We start from the raw sequence: 25,114 nt of genomic DNA, 5'->3' as shown, positions 1-25,114 counted from the left end.
ACGGGAGTCAACGAGCGTGCCGGGCGCTGGTGGTCCGAGGGGCGTACCGGCGGAGCTGCACCCGCTGCCATCCCCAAATCGCCTCCATCGCCAGCCGCATCGTCCTCAATCCCGTGGGAAGAAGGAGCGACACGGGGCGGCTGGAGTGGCTTGCTTACGACTGTAAGCAAGCCGCGATCGCTAACGCTGTCATGGTCATGTTCTCGCAGTGAGAGCATGAACCATCCACAAACGCAGCCTCGGTGTGATCACTGCCCAGACACACGAGACAACGCCTGTGGCCGTCGGAAGCGGAGAGTACTCTACCGCGATCCAGGAACAACACAGGGGCGGAAGGGCATCTTTAAAAGACGCGTCCTTAAAAGGACGTTCACGCCGCTGTGTTTTGCTCTTTTAGAGGAAATTACTCTTTTAAATAAAATCACTCTTTTATGAATGAAAGACTCGTGAGAGATCTTTCTATCTGCAACTGTCGATGCGCTCAGGGGCAGGAAGTGCACAGCCGTGCAACCAGGAGAAAGCCGCTGTTGTCGCCGTAGAATCCAACAGCATGCAGCAGAGGATAGCAGGAACTCGGTGTGTAGTCACGCAGCAAACTGCAAACACGACCATCGGCTCCGAAGAAATTTTCTGAATGAACTCCCGTATTTGCGCCGCTTAAATACCCGTATGTCCGGGGGCGGGACATGCAAATACTGGCTGCCAACTCTCATTGGCCTTTTTTCATAGTACAGAGGTGAATATCGGCGCTCAAGAGAGACCCCTAGTGTCGTTCTCTGACACAACGTAAGAGAGCGACAGAAGGGGAAGTACAGTTTTTCTATATATAGTTTCTCCATTCACCGCAACTGTTTCCTCACGCTGATGGTCACAAATATGGCGGCTCCACGGAAAAAGTGAAGTCACTGAAAAAGGTCAATAGACAATTTTACATGCCACTACGCTGCCATGAAGATGTAATGTCAACAAACCCTAAAATGACTTTAAAGATAACGATTTAAATAACTTTACAGCTGAAATAATACATGAGTTTTAAAAGAATAATTAAAGTACTTTTATAAAATAATAAGCTTCATATATCTGCCTTAAAACCCTCCAAAAATGCCCCATTCACTTCCATTATAAGTGCCTCACTGTAACCTAGATTTTTGGAATGAGGAATGAGTTGAAAAGATTTTTTGTGGTAATCATCAACATTATGCCACACATGCTGTTGATTGAGCTTAACTTGTATTGAACCCGGAATATTCCATGAAATTAAGGTAATTTAGTTGATTTAAAAAAAAGTTAAGTTACATTTACTTCAAGTTTAAGTAAAATAAATAAACTACCAAATTCAAAACATTCCAGATTCTTAGATTATCAAAAATAACTGAGAAATGTGTTCCAAGAACAACAAAGGATATTGTGACAGGGTGGAGGGTGGGACCGGGTCGTGATTATACACACCCGGTCCCTCTCCGAGGCTTAATTAGCCTAATAAGGGAACGGGTGTGTATAATCACTAGCTTTAGAAACTAGCTTTCTTGCTCATGTCGGAGATTTAAATTCAAATCATCCCATGTTCCGATCTCATCACCCCTCTTTCTCCCCAAAAACTATACAATGTCCTCAATACCATCGCTGTATCTCTGGATAAAAAAGTCCCCCAAAAATATAATTGGGATAAATCAGAATATTGATTTCTACATCAAGAAACCAGTTAAAAACAGCCTGGGAATGAAAAATCACTTTCTTAATTAATGGACTTGCAGGGTATGGTGTTAGCTTGGGGTTAAATCTTCAAAAGTGGAGAAGAGAAACACAACAAAGAGGATCACACGCATGCCAGAATTTTGCATCATATTAAGAACATTTTTAAAATTAGATGGATTTTTTTATAGAGTTGGTAAATCGAACGTCTAGCAGCCACTTCCTCTTCTGTGGACTTCAATCATGTGTCTGTCCAGTGAGTCAGTCTGGCTCGAATAATGCTTCTCTTTATTCGCAGTGGGAAAACACTCGGAATACCTGCCTTTCCTGATCTGGAAACAGTATTTATCGCTTCTACAGGCATCTGTGAGCACTTTCAGACACTTTTAATTTGTATTGTTAATTCAATATTCAATAATTTTATGACATGTTTGAAACCCTGATCTGTTCCAGAGATGGTAGGTGAAACCCAAATGAGTCTTGAAGCAGATCCTGTCCCTGGACTTAAAGGAATATTCTGGGTTCAATATAAGTTAAGCTCAGTTAGCATTTGTGGCATAATGTTAAACCACAAAAAATAGTTTCCACGCATCTCTCATTTTCTTTAAATAAGCAAAAATCAATGTTAAAGTGAGGCACTTACAATGAAAGAATTGTATTGGCCCAAGAATTTTTGAAGGGTTTCAAAAAGGCAGAAATGTGACACTTATAAGATAAAAGCACTTAAACTCACGAAGCACTTTATTAGGAATGCTATGGTCCTAATAAAGTGCCTGATGTGGTCTTCTGCTATTGTAGCCCATCCGCCTCAAGGTTCGACATGTTGTGCATTCTCAGATGCTATTCTGCTCACTACAGAGTGGTTAACGGAGTTACCGTAGCCTTTCTGACAGCTCAAAGCTGTCTGGCCATTCTCTGTCAACCTCTCTCATCAACAAGGTGTTTTTGTCCACAGAACTGCCACTCACTGGATGTTTTCGGTTTTTGGCAACATTCTGAGTAAACTTTATAGACCATTGTCCATGAATATCCCAGGAGATGAGCCGTTACAGAAATACTCAAACCTCAAAAATGAGGATGAGGAAAGTGATGAATCAGAGAGTGTAGTTATTTATTCAAGTTCAGGTAAGGGCTCACTCCTGAACAAAACTCCCTCACTTAGGGGCAGGAAATTGAGGCCCCTCACTAGTAGTGTTACCGGAATGAAGCATCTGATTTTGGTTAAACGAGAGAGAGGGAGAGAGAGAGGGGCGGGATGGTGGGGAAAGATGATAAAACATGTGGGGTCTCCTTTGCGTTTTACTGAACTGTGACTCACAGAATTGAGAAACAGGGCAAGTGCCCTCGGAAATGAGAAGCAGACACATTTCCCAGAACCCATGATCCTTCCAGTCATTACTTTCAAAAGCAAAACAAAACATCATAAATTGCATACTGGCCATGTTTGCGGTCCACTCATTTAAGAGAGAAAGAACAGATCTAAACACGGAGATATCCCATCTGATGTTTCAGTGTATTGTAAAGGCACTGGTTTATATGTGGTAAGAGAGTACAAATTTGATTATGCAATACGTTTCAGTGTATTGGCCAGAGTGAGACCACAACTTACAGCAAATTGATTAAAGAGGTCAAACCAGTGGCCAAGTATGCATGTCATGCAAGATGAACAGATTAAGGCACTGTAACTGTGAACTGTGCATTTCTGTGTTTTGGTCAATAGCACCATCAGCTTTGGTTGAGAACACTCTTTTTCACACTATGACTGTCAAAAACAGGAAAGCAAACACACACATGATCTGCTTCTTATTTGAGAGCTCAGTTGCTCTGATGTCATTGCAAGTCTGGGCCCCACTTTCTGTCATCTTTCATGTACAGTATGACAGAGGGCGAGAGAGTCAAAGAGAGAGAAAGAGAGACCTCACTGTAATTTACTTGCAACTTAAGAAATATTTACATTCACCCATTTATTTGCGTGCAATTTAATATTTTGTTCATATAACCATAAAAATTGGAAAATATGGACAGTTGTGCTGCATTATGGCCATGCGAAGATCAGCATCTACTGTAATGAATCAAAGGTCCAATCTAAGGAGTCTCGAGGTCTATACAGATCTAGAGCACCAGAAGTTCTAAAGACTTCCAGAAACCCACCTCATATTACCACAATCTCCCAGAATAAATATTTCTGCTAATGTACCTTTTTAGGGCGTTTAGTGTTGAAACTCTATTGTAATTGTTAGGCTTATTAGTATTTTTATTATTCTTCTGCCCTAAAACTAATTATGCAGACCAAACCATAAGGACTAGAGACTTGAACTTTTGGGGAATGGTATGCACGGACTCACATTTTTGCTCTGCCCTCTAGACTTTCCCAAATTTTGGGAGACTCTCTGAAGTCCCAATATCAATAATTATCTAAGAAAGTTTGAACTTTTGATTCATCGTCGCAACAGTATGCAAAAAAGTACAAGTGGGCATGGCAACTTTTACTTCATTGGTTATAACTCTTGAAAGGTATAAAATATTTTCACACAATTTTAGACACTTATGTTCTGAGGAATGAGGATAATTGTTTTTTTTTTGTTGTTGTTTTTTTTACATTACAGTGTGTAATGTAAAAAATGCCATATTTATGTGCAACCTAACCTGATGGTTTTGAAAATGAAAGCACATTATCATTGTTTTAGGTGCTAAAAGACTGTCTAACGAATACTTAACCCTCTGGGCGCCGGTGCGTCCTGCTGGATATTTTCGTCATTACAGCAGAAACAACTTAAAATACTCCGTCATTTTTGGGTATACAGATAAGTGTAAGACATCATTAGAGACTATAAAGGGTCTACTTTTATTTGTGTACACTCACAATAACAACAAAATCTTGTGCTTTTGTAAAATAAAGAAAATAAAAAGGGTGAGCTTTCAGCAGTCTCTGTGTTCACGAGCATATTTCAGAAACACGTCACAAAAATTAACTGAAACTCCGCGAATACTTATTGCACAAACATAAAACATGTCTAAAGAAAGCTTAAAATTTCTACTTTTAAATAAAAAATTCAAATTTAAAACAAATATGTTTCAAATTGCAATGCAATCTGTTTGAAACAAAGTGATGTACAGTTTTTACTTGGATATCTAATTATCTGTAATGTGATCCCACCCATCAGCAGAGCGCGCCATTCATACGCTAATATGGTGAGACGATCAATGCCATTGGTGCACGCCCCCGACAGTGAGGTTTGATGTAAACACATTTCATTTATTTTTCTGCTCGTTTGCAACAATACAAAGGCGAGAAAGCTCCAGGATATTAAGGAAGAGTTAACATTTTCCTCATATTTTAAAGAGAGACTTGATCCAGCCGAGGATACAATTTTGGACTATTTCGTTTTCATTAGCTGACATGCTACTTTATATAAACATGTACATATTTTACTAGTGGGACTGTTTCCAGACTTGCCAGACAGGATTCAGAGTATTGACATTTGAAATATGTCCTAATAGGCAAGTTTTAGTTACATTTAAATGCTGTTTCGGCTAAAGCAGGAATTTAAATTGTATGGTGTATGATATAAATATGATATGTAATATGATATAAAAATAATATGAATGTTTAGATTATATTTTATCTAGTGTTTAAAATGCCTCATTATCAAAAACAAAGCTTGTGCTTGTAAATATGTGTTAGGGTCAAATGAGTAAAATGCACTTTAAATATGCCCACATTAGAAAATCAGCATATTATAATGATTTCTGAAGGATCATGTGACACTGAAGACTGCAGTAATGATGCTGAAAATTCAGCTTTGATCACAAATGGTATTTTACAATATATTTAAATAGAAAACTGTTCTTTTAAATTGTAAAAAGAGTTCATAATATCAATGTTGTTATTGGATCAAATAAATCCAGTCTTGGTGAGCAGAAGAGACTTATTTTAACAGTAGTGTAGGTCTAAAATTAAGTAAAGTCTTTATTTAAAGAAAATATATAGTCAGATTACTTCTTTTAACTTAAAACTTGATTTGGATCATTACGTCTCCTCACATTCATTCTCTATCCTTCATTGATAGGCCCAGGGAAGGCATCTTTTGTCTCTTTAGGTGTAAATTACCTTAATATTCAAGATAGTTCACGCCTCCTCGCATATTACCTTTCAACACTAAAATTGTCTTACAAAAGTTCAATTATTATATTGTTTTGTATGAATGAGTGATCAGGATGGTTTTCACATCCTTTTGTAGCAAAAACTCTAGGCTACAAGATCCAGTTCTCAAAGGTCTTGTGGACAAATGTGTAAAATGTGTTATATGACCTTATTTCAGTGACTTAAAATTTTAGTTTTTTCAAAAAACACGCATAAACGTTATGTTTCGCAAAAATACAAACCTGTACACACATGTTGCTCACATATTATTGTAGCCCAGTTTGTGCTGAATACAGTGTTATCAGACTTTAGCCATTAATATGTTTTTTAAGCAACTAAAAAGAAGCACAAATGTCAAGGCATGTCAAAACTTCTCCAGGGCCCAAAATACCCTCAGACCCAGAGGGTTCATATCTGTTGCATATGCATGAAAAGGTCCTTCAAATGCTTGAACCACATTAATTTAGCTATATTTTTAATTGTTTTGTCTGGTTTCATATCATACGCATCATAAACATGGAAAACAAAGAATCAGATGGTAATAAAATGGCACTCACTGAGTCCAGTGTTGTGGATGGCCTTCACAATTTTCTTCATCCTATGTAGGGACATTTGGTCTTGTTCCAAAGTCTGGTGCAGGTGAACAGAAAGATGAGAAAGACATCATTACAGACATTCATCACTATTTCTATGAGCTGCACAGAGCATTTTATTATTAAAATGTCTTGAAGATGAAGCCACATTTACAATTAATCAATATCATGAACAACACTCAACTGTTTCTACAGGAAACACATCAGAATAGTTGTCAAGCAGACTTTCCATCACGTCATGCAGCCGTGACGATACCATATAGGTAATCTGTGAGGCACAGGTGAATCAAGTAACCCAGCCTTGCGAAAGACAACGAAACCTACTAATGACTCACAACAGACACGGTTTAAAAAATCAGTGTAGGAGACACACACCTCCGTGGGAATCAATCCTGTCTGAGTTTACAAGCCATATCACAGGTTTATGGAGGAGGATGGCTAATAATAAACTGTTTTGATCTAGGAATGTGTCAGGGTGGTCGAATAATCGACTAGTCATCCAACAGTGGACTAGTCAATTAGTGAGTTCGACTACTATCATTAATATTTTTTAGTAGTTGTAGTTACTCAAATTAAGAGACACGGCATCTTGGAGAATATTTTTGTGTGATGAAATCTTGCTGTGCTTAACAGTGAATAACAGTCAGCACCCTCTGCTTCAGGTTTAGTCTTTTAATGTGCTGCTGTTACAGCCATTAAAGTGACGAATCAACACTATATTTCAAGACGATCACTGTCGGACGGTAAATTGTTTGCAGTAATTTTCCCATATTTGGGAGGTGCTGAGGAGAAAATAAAGTATTTTGCTGATTTAGTCACTGCTTAATTAAATAGTTGCAGTAAAAAAAAAGGTTTAAACTGCTTTATGTCATGAATTAAATGTGTACCCACAATATATTTGCAAATCTTCGCTTTTAAATGTGCAACCAGGATCGCCCATATTGGAACCTTTCTTATTTCTTTTCTTACTTTGAGCGTTTTGTGAAACATGATGTTATAGTTATTTAGCTTATTTATTTGCTGAATATTTGTTCGTGCTTAGCGTCTCGAGACCATAATGAAGCCTAATTCTCCATTATCCTGAACACCTACTAGTCGTACAAACAATCGAACAACTAGTCGATTAAGAAAACTGGTAGTTTTGCACATCCCTATTTTGGTCCATTAGGTTCTCATCAGTCAGTTCAAGTCGGTCATTTTAGTAAGCGATTACCTGCTCTAAGAGTTAAATGAGAGTAAATGTAAAACTTTATAAAATTCAAATGATAAAAACTGAATCGTTTTAAACTACCTTGAATTTGTTACCTTTCAACATACTGACTTCTAGAGTCTTTACACTTCCAGAAATGTAGTCTATTCAACACAATAAATCAGTGTCAAGACAAAAACACATTTTTGTTTTGTTCTTCTCTGTTGCGGTCTATGACTATTTGGGCAACATCCAGGACACATGGACTCCTGGGATTCTGCAATGCATTTGAAAATCTCTACTAGCGAGTCTCACAGTCCAAACTCCAGACAGGGTAATACTTTGTTGAAGGACAGACATGATCTGAATATGCTGTTTGTGTGTATAGACATTTCTAAAGACTCATAGACATTTGTACATGCATGTTCTTCCAAAGAAACATGACAACCTGCTATAGGCCTATTTACTTCCTTGTGTTGTATTTTTCCTGGTTTCCTGGTAAATAAGTTCTGTTTTTCCAGTTATCCAGCTGTGAGGGCAAAAAATCTCCACCACTTTAACCTTGAGGTTGTTTTCAAACTCTTATCAAGCACTCTTTCAACAACGTTGATGAAATACAAACAGATTGAGGACAAAACACTTCATCAAAGGGCCCTTGCCATGGACCTAGTTCCAGCCAACAGGAAGGCACACATTTTAGTTAGTTTTAGTGCCCTAGGCGAGACTGTTGGTCAAGAATACTACAATTATCAGAATCTGATGGGAAAAGACTGCATAGAACAGTGGAAGCAAAGTGATAAGACACATAGACACAAATTCTAAATATCAAACACCCTAAAACAGTGTTTCTCAACTGGTTTTGCTTCAGAATCCAGATTTTACATTGGACATCAAGTGGCAACTCAACATAGTTAAAAAAAAAAAAAAGCAGCCTGCATAAATGTAGCCTGGGTTGCATTTATTTTTACATTACATAATTTTGTTTAGGGCTGGGTAAAACAATACATATTTCGATTAATTGTTTTAAATTTTTATTTGGCCGATTCTGAAAAGCAGTGGATCGATCTTTGTGTACTGGGTCTGATTAACCTGAATCCTGCAGCCCAGGTGTCCACAACTCCCAGGCGGTCTGACATACTTCTTCCCAGTTGGCATTTGCAAGTGGAGCACATCCAATGTGTACAGCGGGAAAAGCGGATGTAAACACGGAGATGGTGTGCAACAGCTAAAGATGGTGTCTGTCTGTGTAGCACATGTTGACAGAGCATAACTTTTCCTCGGCTCTGTAGCCAGCAGTTATGTGTGTGTGTGTGTGTGAGATTTTAAACCTTTTCATTCATAAGGTTTACACTGTAGGCTTCACAGGCTTATAATTTTTTTGTAACTTTCAATTTTATTTAAAATATTGCTTAATTTCTGTACACGTTGGATGATCAGTCTTCTGAATATTTTCTCTATTATTCGGATGAATTCGCTTTTCGCTTTGAAGTCATTATTCGTGCCTTTCCGAATAAGGTATTCGCTTCAGGCACATCCCCACTGGCTGGCCCCATTCACTTCCATTGTAAGTACCATACTGTAATCACAGTTTTTACTTTACTTTTTTAATAAATGAGAAATGAGTCTTAATTATTAATTAACATTATGTCATAAAAGCTCCTGATTGAGCTTAATTTGTATCGAACCTGGAACATTCCTTTATGGAACAATAATTTGTGACATCATCATTGGGATGTGCAGCACCATGGAGCTCTGCAGATGCAACAGAATAAAACACAGGTTATGTATGGCTGTATACATCTCTAACTAGGGTAATTTGCAGAATGTAATGCCCCATGCAAATTGTGCCCTAGCCTAACCTCTCGAGCACTGGTCACTATAGCACGGTACAGCTCGACTCGACTCTGCTCACTTTTTGGGGGTTTCCACTCTGGATAGTACCTGGTACATTTTTGTACCAACTCGGTCGAGGTCCCAAGCAAGCCGAGCCGAGCCGATACTATATGTGACGTCAAAATCCTGCAGATCACTTGATTGTCAGAGAGAATCGTTACTATCAGCATCACCAGATTTGCGACATGGGACATCAACAAGCTAGTTTTAAAGTTAGCAACAGCGATAGCAGTATAATTTGTTCACGCAATTTTTAAATTGTAAAAAGAAATGGCTGTGTGCAAAACCACGGTGTGGTCAATAAACAAGTTGCAGACGTTCCTCTCTTTAGTGACGAACAAAGCGAAAAAGACTTTCAAGAAGTGTCTCAGCTCTTGGCCACACACGGCTACCACCGGACCTACCAACTGTGGTAAATTGTTAGCCTTTGTATAGCCTTCATTCCTCAAAACAATAATTGACTGATGAGTTTCTAGAGAAAGCTGTTACTTTTTTGCCATTTTTGACCTAATATTGACCCAAGACATGCCAGTCTAATGCATACTACGGCAACTCAAACAAACACAAAAACAAGGAAAAGCTTCATTTAACGAACCAAACCGTTTTCAGCTGTGTTTGATATAATGGCAAGTGATTTTCTAGGACCAAATGAGCAATTTAGCATGATTACTAAAGGATAAGGTGTTGGAGCGATGTCTGTTGGAAATGGCGCCTGCCTAGATTTGATCAAAATTACTTTTTTCAAATAGTGTTGGAGCTGTTTTTTGCATCAGTAATGACCTGACTATACTTTGTGATCAGTTGAATGACACTGGAGAATTAAAGTAGCAATTTCCTTCCAAAACAGCAAAATCTGTACATTATTCAAAATGTTTGGTCGCCAGTGTAATATATGTGTGTGTAAAAAGGAAATTGTGACTTAAGTAATTTCCCCAAGTCACAAATGGGGAAAAGTCATTCTACAAATCCATAAGAAAACATTAGGCTATTTCTGCGATAAACCCGTTTAATCCTGTAGTTTATTTGTGGAATTTGGACTGATGTAAACTCTTTGTAAGTAGCTAAAATCTAGTTAGGTTGTTAAATTTAAAAGACATGCTTTCTTCATCTAAAATCCCAGTCATGAAATATGTGCAAGTAAAACTTTCCCATTTCACTTTCACATATTGCTTGCGTCAGTGATTTTTCTCCGTAAAAACACACTACTGAAACCTACTGAAAGTTTCACTCAAAAGATGTCTTCCACCTGCGCACAGGTAAACATACGCGTTCACGCGTCCTCACCTCCTCAAGCGCGCTCACAGTGCTGCGACAATCGTTCATTTTAGTCTGAAACCCAGAGCTTCCAGGAGACGACAGGTCCTCTTTCGCCAAAGAAATGAAATCCAAAATGCTTATTTTGACTACCACCGGACATACCAACAGTGTAGGGAAAACTTAAAAAAACTTAAAACTGTCTACAGAAACATCAAGGACCACAACAGCTGGAGTGGTTCAAACAGAAGAAAGTGGAAGTGGTTCGACCAAATGGATGCTATCTATGGCAATAGACCAGCAAGCAATGGGAGGGAGAGTGCCCTGAACTCGGCCACAGCATTGTTGGAGACCACAATGGAGGATGGTACGTTTTGTTATGTTAACTCTATATTCTGCTTGAAAGCTTCACTTTATTTAATTGATCATCTACTGAAAAGATTGCTTATAAAACAACCAGTCCAATTTAACTGTTACACAAAATCACCATGCAACAACTGCTTTATGCAGCACACTGAGCTAGTAGCTAACAGCTAGCGGTCGTGTTCTTGTTTATGGTCAGTAATGTTTGTTTCGCGTTAAAGATAATGTCACGGCAGTAGAGGCATGATATGACAATCAACCTAAAAATCCCACCCACGTTGAGGCGGCACTAAACTGCAGTGGAAAAGCAAGCTCAAAAATAAAAGAGAGCAGAGTCTAGTCGAACCGTAACATGCAGTGGAAAAGTGCCATATGTGCGATTGCACCAGCATATAAGATCCAGCTAATGGATGGGATAGTTGTCTTTACTTTGCTCGCAGGGAGGGGGACCGCTATAAATAACAACATTAGTCACATATAATCTGCTGACTGGTGATATCACTCTGGTGGGTGTGTGCTTATATCTCACATTCTGATGGGGGAAGAGTGTTGCTAGCACTGTACGGTTGCAAACACAGAGACACATACAAGTGCACTCAGATAGGAAAACAAGCAAAAACAAAGACATGCACAGATATGTCTCAAGTTTTAAACTAATAAATATTCTCGAATCATGAGTGTCCTTGTGTGGTCCAAAGAGTTTCTGGCTATCCTTAGCCACCTCCTCCTCCAGATTATTCAACATGCTGAAAGTTGCAAGTCAGAGCTTCATCAAAAACAAGCTCTGCCTCTCAAACCCAAACAGTCCTTCAAACGCTCAACTTCACAAAAACACACTTAAATACACACATACTGTATGCTGCCCCTAGGCCTCAAACATACTTAAACTTCTACTTTGAAGCTTTAAAAGACTGTACACAATAACACTCAAAACTCTATATATTTACACAAGTAATATGGACACATACAACATATCCGCACCATCAGAAACTGAGCTGACTAAACTTAAATAATCCTGAAAAAAAAAACAATTACTACCACACACACAACTCTGACTCATACAAGGAAAGATCTCCCACACCACACAAGCCCTAATAACGAATAACTGAGGGCAAATAGTTCTAATGGTGAAGTTTCCTTGGAACCTTAAAGTTACTTTCAATCATAAAGGATATTTGCATAAACGTCTAAAGAGATTCAAAACTCGTTCCAGATATAGTGTGACTGTCTGCAAAGCTTTCAAGACAGAACGGTCTTCTTAAAGCACTGCGATTCCTGAAAATTCCTCAAAACATTTCCCATAAAAAAGGCATAGAAATTAATAGACTCTCCCAGTCCTGACATGCCCAGCCTTATAACTGCTGGCAAAGTTTCTCTGTTATCCATTAACATCCAAACTAATGCCCACAGATGAGCTGGCTCCTAAAGACCACCAATTGGGTTTAAAAGATCCCATAAAAAGCACTGTATCTGTAATCTGGCATGTTACTCTGTAATTAACACTATTGCTCAGTGAAATGTTGCAGATGCTTAAGACTGTGGGGTGATTCCAGTGAGGAGTGTGTTTGTTCCCCTAACATTCCAGTCTCACTGTTAAAGGAATATTCCGGGATCAATACAAGTTAAGCTCAATCAACAGCACTTGTGGCATAATGTTGATAACTGCAAAAAAAATATTTCATCTAGTTCCTCCTTTTCTTTAAAAAAAAGGCTAAAAATCAAGGTTACAGTGAGACACTTACAATGCAAGTGAATGGGGCCAATTTTGGAGGGTTTATAATTTTATAAAAGCATTTACATTCATTCTTCTGTTAAAACTCATGTATTATATGAGCTTTAAAGTTGTTTAAATTGTCATTTTTAAAGTCATTTAAGTGTTTTAGGGATTGTTGAAATTACATTGTCATGGCAACAAAGTTGTAAAATTGGATATAACTTTACACAGAAAGTAAGCTACTTTATCACACTAAAATCTGTTAACATCCATTGTTTACATCTTGTGCCTCCACTTTCAAAAAGTACTTGAATGTTTACAGACTGGCCCCATTCACTTCCATTGTAGTGCCTCACTGTAACCTTGATTTAGTATTTTTTTTTTTTTAAAGAAAGAGGGGCAAGTCAAAATGTATTTTGAGGTAATCAATATTATGCCACAAACGTTGTCGATTGAGCTTAAATTGTATTGAACACAGAATATTCCTTTAAGGACTGAAGCATTGTAGGCAACAACTCATGCAACTCCTCAAGGGCCTGATTGTCTTGCTCCCGTTTCTTGTTGTGACTCTTAACTCATAACTCTCTCTTACACCAGTAGCCAATAAAAAATGCACTGGGCAATAAAACAACTGGTGTTCACTAGCAACAGTTTGCTGAATGGCAAGAGATCAGTTTTGTTGTCAATGTATATGGCACAGGTTTACCATTTGGTTTACACACAGCTCACAATTAAAATTCTGTAATGCTGTTTGGTCAAATTTACCACTGATAAAGCATGGAGCAGACACCTCATTATTTGACCAATATACTTGATAGTTTTTCCAGATTTATCCTCAGATAATTATTTTAATACAGTGCATCCAGATAGTTTTCACAGCGCTTCACTTTTTCCACATTTTGCTATGTTACAGCCTTATTACAAAATTTATTAAATTCATTATTTTCCTCAAAATTCTACAAACAATACCCCATAATGACAACATGAAAGGAGTTTGTTTGAAATCTTTGCAAATTTATTAAAAAGAAAAAAAAAAGTACATTAGTATTCACAGCCTTTGCTCAATACTTTGTTGAAGCACCTTTGGCACCAATTACAGCCAAAAGTATTTTTGTGTATGATGCTACAAGCTTGGCACATCTATTTTTGGGCAGTTTCTCCCATTCTTCTTTGCAGGACCTCTCAACTCCATCAGGCTGGATGGGGAGCGTCGGTGCACAGCCATTTTCAGATCTCTCCAGAGATGTTCAATAGGGTTCAAGTCTGGGCTCTGGCTGGGCCACTCAAGGACATTCACAGAGTTGTCCCACTCCTTTGTTATCTTGGCTGTGTGCTTAGGGTCGTTGTCCTGTTGGAAGATGAACCGTCACCCCAGTCTGAGGTCCAGAGCACTCTGGAGCAGGTTTTCATCAAACATGTCACTGTACATTGCTGCATTCATCTTTCCCTCGATCCCGACTACTCTCCCAGTTCCTGCCGCTGAAAAACATCCCCACAGCATGATGCTGCCACCACCATGCTTTACTGTAGGGATGGTATTGGCCAGGTGATGAGCGGTGGCCTGGTTTCCTCCAGACTCTTGCGATTCAGGCCAAAGTGTTCAATCTTTGTTTCATCAGACCAGAGAATTTTGTTTCTCATGGTCTGAGTCCTTCAGATGCCTTTTGGCAAACTCCAGGCGGACTGTCATGTGCCTTTTACTGATGTGTGGCTTCCGTCTGGCCACTCTACCATACAGGCCTGATTGGTGGAGTGCTGCAGAGATGGTTGTTCTTCTGGAAGGTTCTCCTCTCTCCACAGAGAAACGCTGGAGCTCTGTCAGAGTGACCATCGAGTTCTTGGTCACCTCCCTGACTAAGGCTCTTCTCCCCCGATCGCTCAGTTTGGCCAGGCAGCCAGCTCTAGGAAGAGTCTTGGTGGTTCCAAACTTCTTCCATTTACAGATGATGGAGGCCACTGTGCTCATTGGGACCTTCAATGCTGCAGAAATGTTTCTGTACCCTTCCCCAGATCTGTGCCTCGATATAATCCTGTCTCGGAGGTCTACAGACAATTCCTTGGACTTCATGGCTTGGTTTGTGCTCTGACAGGCACTGTTAACTGTGGGACCTTATATAGACAGGTGTGTGCCTTTCCAAATCATGTCCAATCAACTGAATTTACCACAGATGGACTCCAATCAAGTTGTAGAAACATCTCAAGGATGATCAGTGGAAACAGGATGCACCTGAGCTCAATTTTGAGTGTCATGGCAAAGGCTGTGAATACTTATGTACATGGGATTTTTTTAGTTTTTTATTTTTAATAAATTTGGAAAGATTTAAAACAAACTTCTTTCATGTTGTCATTTTGGGGTATTGTTTGTAGAATTTTGAGGACAATAATGAATTTAATCAATTTTGGAACAAGGCTGTACCATAACAAAATGTGGAACAAGTGAAGCGCTGTGAATACTTTCCGGATGCACTGTATATGAACTTCTTAAACTACTTTAAAGAGTTCTCGTCAAAAAATAGTCGGCGTGCACCAATGACAGCTTTGCAGATCCTTGGCATTCTAGCTGTCCAGCTGTCCAGACACCACATGCTTCCTTGAGCACTTGCAATAGATGTGGCTGTCTTGTCATGCACTTCTCAAGCACCTTGCATTCTAGCTGATCCCACAAAAGCTCATTGGGGTTAAGATCCATAACACACTTTTCCAATTACCTGTTGTCCAATGTCTGTTTCTTTGTCCACACTTTTTCTTTTTCGGTTTCAAAAGTGGCTTTTTCTTTGTAATTCTTCCCATAAGACCTGCACCCCTGAGTCTTCTCTTTACTGTTATACATGAAACAATGAAGCTGTCAGCTGAGGACATGAGAGTCATCTATTTCTCAAACTAGAGACTCTGATGTACTTATCCTCCTGTTTAGTTTTACATCTGGCCTTCCACATCTGTTTCTGTCCTTGTTAGAGCCAGTTGTCCTTTGTCTTTGAAGACTGTAGTGTACTCCTTTAGTTTTTTTAGCAATTTCAAGCATTGTATAGCCTTCATTCCTCAAAACAATAATTGACTGATGAGTTTCTAGAGAAAGCTGTTACTTTTTTGCCATTTTTGACCTACTATTGACCCAAGACATGCCAGTCTAATGCATACTACGGCAACTCAAACGAACACAAAAACAAGGAAAAGCTTCATTTAACGAACCAAACCGTTTTCAGCTGTGTTTGATATAATGGCAAGTGATTTTCTAGGACCAAATGAGCAATTTAGCATGATTACTAAAGGATAAGGTGTTGGAGCGATGTCTGTTGGAAATGGCGCCTGCCTAGATTTGATCAAAATTACTTTTTTCAAATAGTGTTGGAGCTGTTTTTTGCATCAGTAATGACCTGACTATACTTTGTGATCAGTTGATTGACACTGGAGAATTAAAGTAGCAATTTCCTTCCAAAACAGCAAAATCTGTACATTATTCAAAATGTTTGGTCGCCAGTGTAATATATGTGTGTGTAAAAAGGAAAGTGTGACTTGAGAATCCCTGAAAATATCACATATCACAATCCATAAGAAAACATTAGGCTATGTCTGCGATAAACCCGTTTAATCCTGTAGTTTATTTGTGGAATTTGGACTGATGTAAACTCTTTGTAAGTAGCTAAAATCTAGTTAGGTTGTTAAATTTAAAAGACATGCTTTCTTCATCTAAAATCCCAGTCATGAAGTGCAAGTAAAACTTTCCCATTTCACTTTCACATATTGCTTGCGTCAGTGATTTTTCTCCGTAAAAACACACTACTGAAACCTACTGAAAGTTTCACTCAAAAGATGTCTTCCACCTGCGCACAGGTAAACATACGCGTTCACGCGTCCTCACCTCCTCAAGCGCGCTCACAGTGCTGCGACAATCGTTCATTTTAGTCTGAAACCCAGAGCTTCCAGGAGACGACAGGTCCTCTTTCGCCAAAGAAATGAAATCCAAAATGCTTATTTTCTCCGGCATGTTTCGACTTAAAATCCAGCTGTCCCAACCGACGAATTTGATAGCTGGAGAAAAAAACCCTCCGTGAAAGACCAGAAACCAGATCACGCGAAGTGCATCTTCCCAATAAAGTCGTTTAAATCCACCAGTGAGCGTGATTTCCAATGAAAGAGAATTAAATATTGTTTCATATCTGGGATTAAAGGTGTGAGCGTCAGTCCTCCGTATGATCCGCCGTGTTTGTGTGTCGGAGAGACTCACAGAAAAGTTTATCTGCGCTCCCTTGATCTACAGAGTCTTTCTCAGTGCCGCGCGAGCATTCAACAACGCGTGCCGCGTCCCGATTGCGCGCGAGCGGGGAGGGAATACCTCCAGCATCACGTGTTAATGTTTGCATTCACTGGGCGCGCGGTGATTGAGTGAAGTCTTTGGATTTGTTTTGCTCTCAACTTAAGCCTTGCTTGAATCTATGGCTATTTTAAAAATCATACTCTTTCCCTAATATCATGAAATATTCAATTTCATTTAAGTCATTTGAATATAGTCAATTTATTCATTTTATATGGTCAATGTTTTTGCCCTCTTCCACAGATGAATGTTGATCTAAAAGTAAGGAATGAGACAGGTTTTTTTATACATTACATAAATTACATATAATTTGCTTTCCTCTGTTTGTTTAGGATTTTGTGTAATTGCTCATTAATGTATTCCTGAAATTGTATATTTTTATTTTTATTCATTAAGTAAAAGTATTTGGCTTGTTGTAAAGTCAGTGCATTGTGCGCTCCATTCAGGGGCTCTAAATAGAGTAATGGAATATGTTGGTGCCATTGGAAAAGTTTGTACATTTTCCTTCTTTATTCAGGTGTCAGCTGCTTTTTGCTGTCAAGCTTTTTACTAAGGGTTCACACTCAGTGTGCATGAACGAACCTGCTTCCTCTCTCATCTATTTATGCCAGAACAAAAAATAAAAGGTTTGCTACACAAACACAATTGCCCGTTAATTTACAGCATTTAAATGTGAAAAGACCCATTGAATAGTGCTGTTTTGTTGCATCAGATCTGCTTCCCAAAGGACGGATGACAGAAATACAGACATTATTTGTCACTTTGTAGGATATGGTTATGTGCCACAGTTTGCTTAACGCCACAGCCACATTTATATAAGAAAAGTATTAGGAATTGTCTTTCCCACCACCCCTGCAGACACGAGAGCCATACCTGTTACTTGTTCCTTCTTGGGCCTCTGAATAGATGTGCAACTTACCGTATCCTTCAACAATACATTATACTATTATATCTAATGTAATGTGCTAACGTTTATCCCCCTAGGTAGCATAATAAGTTCACAGTGTATAATTGGATTATTACTTTGAATTAATAAATTACAATATAATGGACACTTGTCTCATAGGAGACAACGGGGCTATAAAGGCAGACCTTAAATGCATAGTTCACCCAAAAAGGAAAATTCTGTCAAAGAAAGTGAGGGATGGCATGAGGGTGAGTAAATCTCACCCTCATGCCATCCCTCACTTTCTTTCTTTTGCTGCACAAACAAAGATTTTTAGAAGAATATTTTAGCTCTGTAGGTCCATACAATGCAAGTGAATGGGTAACAAAAATTTGAAGCTCCAAAAAGGACATAAAGGCAGCATAAAAGTTATCCATAAGACTCCAGTGGTTTAATCGATGTCTTTATGAGTGATATGATAGGTGTGGTGAGAAACAGATAAATATTTAAATCAATCTCTCTTTCACTTTCATATTCTTCTTTTGTTTTTAGAGATTTGCATTCTTTGTGCATATATATTGCCACCTACTGGGCAGGGAGGAGAATTTGTAGTGAAAAGGACTTAAATATTGATCTGTTTCTCACCACACCTATCATATCGCTTATGAAGATATAGAAAATACATGTATATATATACAGTATATATATATATATTGGAGCAACATAACTTGTGTGAAAAGAATTATTAACCGATGGTTGTTTTGATTAAAATTCATATATTGAAAAATAAAATTTGCCCCACACTTGGGGTATAAGGCCCTCACATTTGGGGTAAAAGGTCCACATGGGGGTTAAAGTGTTATCGTGTAAATACAGTGACAATAATTATAGGACTAAATCTGACAACTCTGCTAATACTTTTTAAATAGCAAGATGCTTTTTTGAGTAACAAATTAAGATAATACTTGTTCAAAATAACAGAATATCAGAAAATGGTGCATCATTTTATTATAATTATTTATTTTTTTTTTTAAATTTTGGCATTTAAGATCATCTCAAGTGTTGTATTAACAAATGAATCTCCATTGTGATTGGATCAGTCAAGTTGAGCCCCCTTTGAACATTTTTCATAACAAATCTATTTGCCCCACTTAAGAAAAACAATGTTTTTAATGGGGGCCTTTAAGTTTAAGTTAAGTCTTTTAACCCCAAATACTATTCTTTCACTTATTGGACAGTTATTAAAAAAATGTCAATTTAATTACCTTGAACAAAAATTAAAATTATAAATAAATATTTTGTCTAAAAATAAATGTGATATTTTCAGGGATTCTCATTAGCTTCATAAATCTGCAACATTGTAAACAATTTTTAAATATTAGATGAAATTACCTCAAAATCAAACTTTAAGCATTGCACACAATGATCTCATGGATCAGAAATATTTTGCAGTGTATAGTGACAAACAGTTAAGGATAGTTGTTGCTATGTGTTTTGGCAGAAAATAAAATCAAAAGTGCCTTTTACCACAGGGGGCATTTGGCAGTAAATGCCTGAGAAATAAAAGGCCCTGTAAAGAGGCCTGATATCTGTACACAGACTTAGGTCAAATGAAATCTGCATTCCTGAACAAATTTTGATTAGAAAAATGAACATCTGCATTGTATGTACTGTCTGTCTTCTGCTTTCAGTCTAGTTTTTCCTGAAGAAATGACTCATAATTCAATAATAAATAAACTCAGATAATATATGCATGCATCACGTCTCATGTCTTATAAGTAGAGACTTAAAATGAATGTACCATAGGGATGGAACTGCAGTCATCAGCTAGAGTTCGGCAAGCAATTAGAAAAGTTGTTAAAAATTGTGATCTCTACATTGTTCTTGACTTCTCCAAAGGGTTGGCAATTCAAGTACTAAACATGATTACAGGTATTTCAAAAATAAATAAAAAATAAAAACAAAGTGAAATTATGCTGGTTTGATGACCTTAATTTTGGCTAAATATACCCCACCCCCCTACACTCAATGTGTCCCCAAAACACACACACAAATTTCTCTTCACTTTCTGTTCTGACTTCATGAGTTATTGTTGATGTAATGGTGGCTTTGTGTCCAAACAATGCTATCTTTCTCCCCCTGACTGTGGCCCCTCTGTGTGGCAGATTGTGTTTCTGTGTGAAAGGGTCTGAGATGAACTCTTGAGTTTAACTTGGTGGACGTCACCACCCTGGGGGTGGAGGGCTGAGGTCAGAGAAGGGAAGTGGGTGAAAAGGAGAGAAAGGGATGTGAGTGTGTGTTTGTGTGAAAGAGAAAAAGGAGAAAGGAAGTGTACATTTGGAGCAAGTGAAAAACCCGTTTAGAAGACTTTAACAGCATTTTCTTTTCTTGTTCAGCTAGGTCTAACCAGCCCTCTGAACTACTCTTTCATTTATTCCTTTTACTCCCATGTCTTAAAATTGCATTCAGTGTTGCCACAATGTGCTGCATGTTCATACTTTCTATCTGGCTTTTGTCCTTCCACTATTGTTAGGTTTCTTCAAAATCAGCCAATCACCTGTGTCTAGGGGCTGAAGCTGATCCAGTGAGCCATGGAATGGAACGGAGTCTGTGGTTTCTGTAAGAAAATTGAGGCGTGTTTCAGGAAAGGTTAAAGCACAGACCAAAATGATTCCCAGCAGACAGCCCCTCCCATCCACGCTGCCAAGATCTGTTGACTCTAAAACAGGAGAAGGACTTTCATTAATCCAGCCATGTCAGCTGAGAGAGGCCACATTTACAGTACTACTGCAAAAGATGGAGGGAAGAAAGAGGAGACGAGTGATTTAAGATAGTAGATATGCCATCTCTAAGAGAGAGAGAGAGGGGGGGAGAGAGATAGATTATAGAAATGCTAGAAATATCAGCGTTGAAATTATGAAGATGTGGTATTTAGGAAAACAGTTTTAACAGTTGGACTTTGCCTCCCCACATGCACACACAGACATACCACCCAACCTACGGTAGTTGTAGAACAAACCATAGAACCTCCCTTTCAAGCCTTATTTCATCACATTTAGTTTACAAACCGGTTTGGATGCAATTCCTGTTTTTAATGACGGACTGGTATAAACTGTTATTTTACTTCATGGTTATAAATGGGTTTTTGTGAGGGAGTGACTATCCGTCTGGAGCAATTTAATTTCCTCCTCTGGAAACTCTCCTGCGCACTTTTTGTAAACCTGCATGATGTAGACTTGTTTTTCCCCATGTTAATAAAGGTTGTACTGTACATTACTTCACTAGTATTTCATTATAATAATACTGTTGTGCAAAGGAAAAATGCAGTAACTACAAATTTTTGTAAAAAAAAATTAGCTATGTCCTCTGACAGTCAGATGAAAATGGAGTACCAAAATCTAGACTTAAACCAGTTTAAGTGTTGGAATCGAAACTCTGCTTTGTCTTTGCAGGGCAGAATAAATATGTCTTAAAAGTAGACAAATATTTACTACATATTGTTGGAGGGGGGGTCCCCTTTCCCACCAATTTGGAATGCCCAATTCCCAACTCGCCTCAATCCAGGTGGGAGGTTGAATCCCAGTTGCCTCCGCGTCTGAAACCGCCAACCCGTGCATTTTATCATGTGGTTTGTTGAGCGCGTTGCCGCGGAGACATAGCACGTGTGGAGGCTTCACGCCATCCACCGTGGCATCCACGCTCAACTCACCACACGCCCCACCGAGAACGATCCACATTATAGTGACCATGAGGAGGTTACCCCATGTGACTCTACCCTCCCTAGCAACCAGGCCAATTTGGTTGCTTAGGAGACCTAGCTGGAGTCACTCAGCATGCCCTTGGATTCAAACGTTCAAATGTTGTTTCACAAAAAAGCCTTTTACTAAATAATCATGGGAGAAATGTCCTTTCTCAATATCTTTTGTAAAATTAGGATGCTGGTAATATTGCTGTCAATTTTAAAGGTGCACTCAGTAATTTGTTGTTTATGTCATCTTGGACTTACACTGACACCTAAGGGCTTGGATGCAGCATCATTCAATTGCAATTGTTTTCAGTTATCGATGCCCTTGTTGAAATTCACTATTCACAGTCAGCCATGATTTATTCAATCAATGAATAAAAGTTTCCAAAAACAGGGTGATTATTGCAGGGGCGAAGATTTCATCAAAATGTTGGGGGGACAATAAACGTATCAATTCTCAAGAGCAATTTTTGAAGGGTACACCAAGGTTTTTTTTGTTGTTGCCCCGTTTGCATTTGTATTATTTTATTTCTTAAACAATTATTTTAAGAATATATCATTATATTATTTACAATACACATATTTTAATGATATTTTAGGGGGGGGACAACCCTCAGATAGGGGGGGTCCTGACTCCCCCGATCCCCCGCGATTTCCGCCTATGGATTATTGAGATTAAGGGAGTAGTATTAAGCTGGTCATTTGATTCTTACATTGTGGCCCCCATGAGGGGAACCTCTCTATGTTGAAGAATCAGATTTTATTAGGCTTTTGATATGACTGAAGTCTTTATCTCATGTGAGTGGTCATGATTTTACATATTTGTTTCAAATTTACAATTAATTTCTTTCAGAGTAATTTGTTTTTTAATAAGAAGCTGAGTGCAACTTTGAGCTTTTTTTAAGTGACCTTAAGTACCTTATTGGGAACATTTTCCCAAGAAATTTCAGTTGATAAAAAACTCACAACTCACATGGAAAATGAGATGTGACCTATGAGCTTCATATAGCTTTAACTGAAATTTACGGCAAACTGTATCCATAGTGTTGCAGAAGTCATGTTCGTAACATGTGCTTTTTTTTGTGCGGACGACTCATGTTCTAATTCGGCTTTTGTAAAAAATTTTCCCATCCTGTTTCCTTTCTCCGCTATTAATATGTCCTAAAATACTTATAATAGTAAATAAAAATAAATAGAAAGTTTGATTTCCTCATTATCTGGTCACGGTGAAGGACAGGGAGTTTAGATAAAGGTTTGATCAAAGTAACTATAGTAATATTGTATTAACCATATTTTGTGGCGAAACCCATAGTTTTAATGCATTTAAAAATGTTGTTAATATAGTGTTGACATAGTAACCATGTTTAATTTTGTGGTTACTGATTTTACTACACAAGACCTTGATGATACTATGGTTAGTGTTATGAAACCATAGTTAATTTTTGGAAGGGAAGGTTAGGTTTGGGGTTAGGGTGTCTGTTGGACTCTAAATAAACACAATAAACAAGAAGCAGTGATTCCCCTATAATGTAAGTTAGTATTTATTAGGGGTGCAGATAGTATCTAACACTATTCACACTTTTTGCAAAGAAGACGCATGCATGATTTCAGTAACATAATCAGTCACTGGTTAACTCAGTCGTCTTTGACCTTTAATAATATTAGGTATTACACTTTGTGGTAAATACAAGCTTAGCCTCACAACAAGAGGTCAACATATAAAGCAAAACATGAGCCCAACTATCAAGTTTTTGTGTCATGAGAGTTCTTTAGATTTAATCTCCTTCAGCAACGACCTTCTCTTCGCTGGATCCTCTGGATTATTGGAGTCTTTTCGCCCGCCGTCGACAAGCCTACAGCAGGACTGCTACGAGGACACCGGTGCCTTCAGCCGCCTTCAAAGCCTTCTGCTATGCCATCCGGCGCGCATCACCTTATATCCTTTACTAAGCAATAACTTTTCAAGTGTTCGCCTCTGCGACACTTTTTTGTCCTTAGTAAAGAGCAAATTCGAGGTGTTGTTTAAAATGCCTTCGACCTGCGCCTCGTGCAGAGGCCCTCTTCCTGACGGGGACCGTCACATTATCTGCGCTCGCTGCCTGGGACCTGACCACGCAGAAGCTGCTCTCACTCGAGGCGGATGCCCCGAATGTGACTCCCTGGGCCTCACCGAGCTGCGCGCTCGCTTTGCCGCCTTCGCCGCGAACGAGCCTGCTACCACCGTGCTGCCATCCCCTCTGTTTGAGCCGCGCAAGAAAAAGCGCCGCTCACGGAGGCCGCCAGAGCACGCGGACTTCAGTGACGTCACACCGGGCCAGTCCCCGTGTGCTTCACCACCACCCGAGGACTCCCTGCCGCCAGTTCTATTCACGCAGGCAGACCAGCACCCCTCCGGAGCGCTGGGTCTCGTCTCGTTCGGCGCGTCAGGGGACGACGGTGAAAAGGATGACATCCTTTCCATTGACACTGCATCCGACGACTGGCCGGGCTCGGCTTTCGACCCCGCGCCGTCGACACTAGCGGACACGAGCAGGGGCACCAGCATGGACTCAGAAAACATGTAAAACATTACCCAGTCCCCTTACAAGCGGCTGGAAATGACTGTACAGCAGTCAATGGGCCAGTCACAGAACTCGCTCACCTGCAATCAAACGCCGTTTTAACGGCAACACGCAGAAATCACAAAAAGAGTCATTTTCTGCCTGTGTCAGTAAGGGGTCACGTGTCCACACTAAAGTCGCGATTCCCACATATCAATACTGTCCAAACAGTGCCGAATACTTCCCCAGCTCAAGCTGGACGCCCCATAAATGTAGATCGTGTGCCTATTGTCATGTATGCACCACTACACAGAAGCACTGTTCCCACAGTTATAAACACTTCCCCAGTAAAAGCGGAAATACTATAAAGGTAACGCAGCGTGCCTGCTGTCATGCATGCACCCCTACACACAAACACTGTATGCATGCCCAAAAACCCCGCCATGAGCCGGAGGCTTTATAAAAATGGCTGCGTGCCTACTACGGTATATGCACCCCCACCCATAAGCTGCCCATACAGTTTCAAACAGTTCTCTGGCCCATGCCGCGAGCATCACAGATGCGGCGCATGAGCTAAGAAACTCCCGCTAAGAACGGGAAGCTTTATGAAAGTGGCGCGCGTGCCTATCACAATGTATGCACCCCCACCCGTAAACACTGTCTGTACAGTTTCAAACATTTCTCCAGCTCATGCTGCGAGCATTACGGTGATAGTGTGCGTGCCGGTAATCTCACACGCACCCCTGCATTAGGCACTCAACAAAGCTGCTCAGCGCGCTCCCGCGCCTC

General features: G+C 39.3%; 1 protein-coding gene across 5 annotated transcripts in view; it reads right to left on the bottom strand.

The window, feature by feature from the left end:
- LOC127656718 (arf-GAP with SH3 domain, ANK repeat and PH domain-containing protein 1-like) overlaps window positions 1-17,125 on the bottom strand; it is a 66,280-nt gene extending 49,155 nt beyond the window's left edge. For 3 of the 5 annotated variants that reach the window (XM_052145191.1, XM_052145189.1, XM_052145190.1), the window contains exons 1-2: window positions 16,702-17,125; window positions 6,394-6,466 (exon numbers count right to left, since the gene is read on the bottom strand). In XM_052145191.1, coding sequence (XP_052001151.1) covers window positions 6,394-6,466; window positions 16,702-16,827 — 199 coding nt within the window. In that variant the 5' untranslated portion in view covers window positions 16,828-17,125. The other 2 variants (XM_052145192.1, XM_052145193.1) reach the window with 2 other exon arrangements.
- Window positions 17,126-25,114: the final 7,989 nt, after the last annotated feature.

This window comes from Xyrauchen texanus, chromosome 16 (assembly GCF_025860055.1).
Source record: "Xyrauchen texanus isolate HMW12.3.18 chromosome 16, RBS_HiC_50CHRs, whole genome shotgun sequence".
Taxonomy (NCBI): domain Eukaryota; kingdom Metazoa; phylum Chordata; class Actinopteri; order Cypriniformes; family Catostomidae; genus Xyrauchen; species Xyrauchen texanus.
Note: the sequence above shows the minus strand (reverse complement) of the source record. Positions and strands in the feature narration are given on the sequence as shown.